Below are 2,291 nucleotides of genomic sequence, written 5' to 3'. Positions count from 1 at the left end.
TCTACGGATTATTCTTTTCTTTTTACTCTTTTATTTTCACCCGTTCAATCGTACGTAATGACGATCGATCCAGGTTCGATGACTCTCTCCTCCACTTACCTTTTGCTCTTGGTCGCGTATCCTGAAAGCCACGGAGATTACTTAAGGATCTGGCGTTTCGTTTCGATTTCACGAGTCACTCCTCGATCGATCCGCGAAATAACGCGACAACCTTCGAAGATTTATTACGATTGGATAAACGCAAGAGTAATCGATAACAAGTCGGCGTAAATACTGAAATCATTTTTATTTCGCTATGGTATACTTCCATGGATAAATTATCATGTTACATTTATACAGAGCGCTTAGGTACATCCGTGACCTCGTCGCGTTCGCAGTATGCTCGCGATACATTCGTCGATCTCGAGTCGATCGCGGATGCCATCGAAATTTACGCTTTTCCTCGTCCTTTGGACGCGCGAAACGGAAAAAATATCCCATTTTAACGAACGCATTTACCGAATCTAGCGAAGAATTTGGCTGGGAAAACGCGCGGATTTCTACGTATCTTTTAGAAAAAAGAGAATTTATTTGTTACGTCACACCGGTTGCTGCGTTCAGCGGACACTATTGAAGATCGCGTGTCAAGTCTGTAATTTCGAATCTCTGTGTGCGTAGCTCGATGAAAGACCGATTAAACGAACGAGACGTCCGACCTGTCGAACTTCTCGACTCGGTTCGATGCGATCGTTAAAGAACGATTTGCGAGCGGGAATTCTAGCTGAGCTGTTCTAGAGTGGAGTCATCGGCTACGTAGCGTATTTCTCTCTTCTTCTTTTTCTTCAACCTAATCGATTATCTCACCCGTAAATTTCCCTCCGGGGGATAAACGAGCCGAAGGAGCGGGTTAATTGAAACGGCGGAGTCGCGATCACAACGTCGTCGAGAGTCGCATCTCGTTTTGCTCTTTTCGTCGATCGCCTCCGGTTTTCGTCGCATTCTCTCTCTTCGCGAAATCGGAAGCCGAACGTCCTGTACATGCGTCGATATATTAATATTTATATATACATACGTACACTTACGCGATTCGATAGACGTCTATTTACAATATATACATCGGTTTCGTACGATTTTTTTCATTGTGAGATCAAACGCCTTGAAAATGCTTTCTAAATGCCGTCGCGTCACGATCGTACGGACCAGCCTCTCGACTATTCGATCACGTTCGTCGTCGTATTCGTAAATTCATCCGTGTCTGTTTCGCGCGGAATAAAATCATTTCGGGGCGAAGAAACCGGCGAACGTAGAAAAACAAAAGAGAAACGAAAGTCAGCGAGTTCGGTGCCACGTTTTCAAAGACTTTTCCCTGACTCTGGCGAACGATCGCGGCAGTAAAAGTCACCCGTCGATTTATCGTTTCGCGACCAAAGCTGAAAACATTTCGTCGCGTCGCTTCCTACGACGAACGAACACCGGCATTCTCGTATCGCGCGTTATAAACTCGCGCCGACCTCGCGTACAATTTCCTTCACGTCCGTACCAGATCGTTCACTTATCGTCACTGGAATAGGTTTCGCAGATTCGATGGAAGCGAAATCTCCGATTTCTCCGAGGTTCTCCAACACGGTGATGAGTTTGAAGATCGCGCTTTTCACCCGACCGGTGGTTATCGGTTTGTTTTCCTCTTCCTGGCGATAGACCGTAAAGTCTTTTGGAATGTGCAGCTTTCGCTTAATTAATGGCATCGCGGTACGTCGTTCGCGATGCCACCCTTCGAAAACCACCTTCTCTCCATTCTTTCCTTCGCTATTTTGCTCGCAATCACAAATCACTGATTATTTATTACCACGAATTCGAAAAGCCCCTGCTCCATTTATTCCACCCGATTTTCTCACCCCTTCGTTTCATACTCGAACACCGACCGCGTCTCGAAAAAATAATTTCTCTGCTTTCCCGAATCTCGAAACTTTGACACCGATTCTCCAAACCCATCACCATCTTTCGAACCACCACAGATTCCTCTCTGGTCCTCGTTTCTTCCACCTCGTTATCCGCACAGCGATTCCACAAGTCGCTTCCAACGAATCTCGCAGTTGTCGTGTTTTTTTTCCAAACGAAGTCGACGAGCCGCCAGGCTATGGTCCAGTCGATTCCGCGAGTCGTTCGAGCTCGATCGAATCTCGCAACGCGTTTCTTGTCGTTCAGCAGTCTGGATGAGGCAGACTGGCCAGGATTCGAGCGACTTGAGTTCGCGCAGCTCGACTCTGCCTTATTAAGGTCTGTGTCCAGGGGGCCCCATGAACATGGCTGCC

General features: G+C 46.9%; 1 protein-coding gene across 1 annotated transcript in view; it reads right to left on the bottom strand.

Annotated features, from left to right (window-relative positions):
• Positions 1-1,472: 1,472 nt before the first annotated feature.
• The window catches only part of LOC100741791, a 19,155-nt gene continuing 18,336 nt past the window's right edge, over positions 1,473-2,291 (bottom strand). Inside the window, exon 4 of the mRNA XM_003489868.3 lies at positions 1,473-1,667. Coding sequence (XP_003489916.1) covers positions 1,473-1,667 — 195 coding nt within the window. The remainder of the gene's footprint in view (positions 1,668-2,291) is intronic.

Source organism: Bombus impatiens, unplaced genomic scaffold, assembly GCF_000188095.3.
Source record: "Bombus impatiens unplaced genomic scaffold, BIMP_2.2 scf_0377, whole genome shotgun sequence".
Lineage (NCBI taxonomy): Eukaryota > Metazoa > Arthropoda > Insecta > Hymenoptera > Apidae > Bombus > Bombus impatiens.
This window is presented reverse-complemented; position numbering and strand designations above follow the sequence as displayed.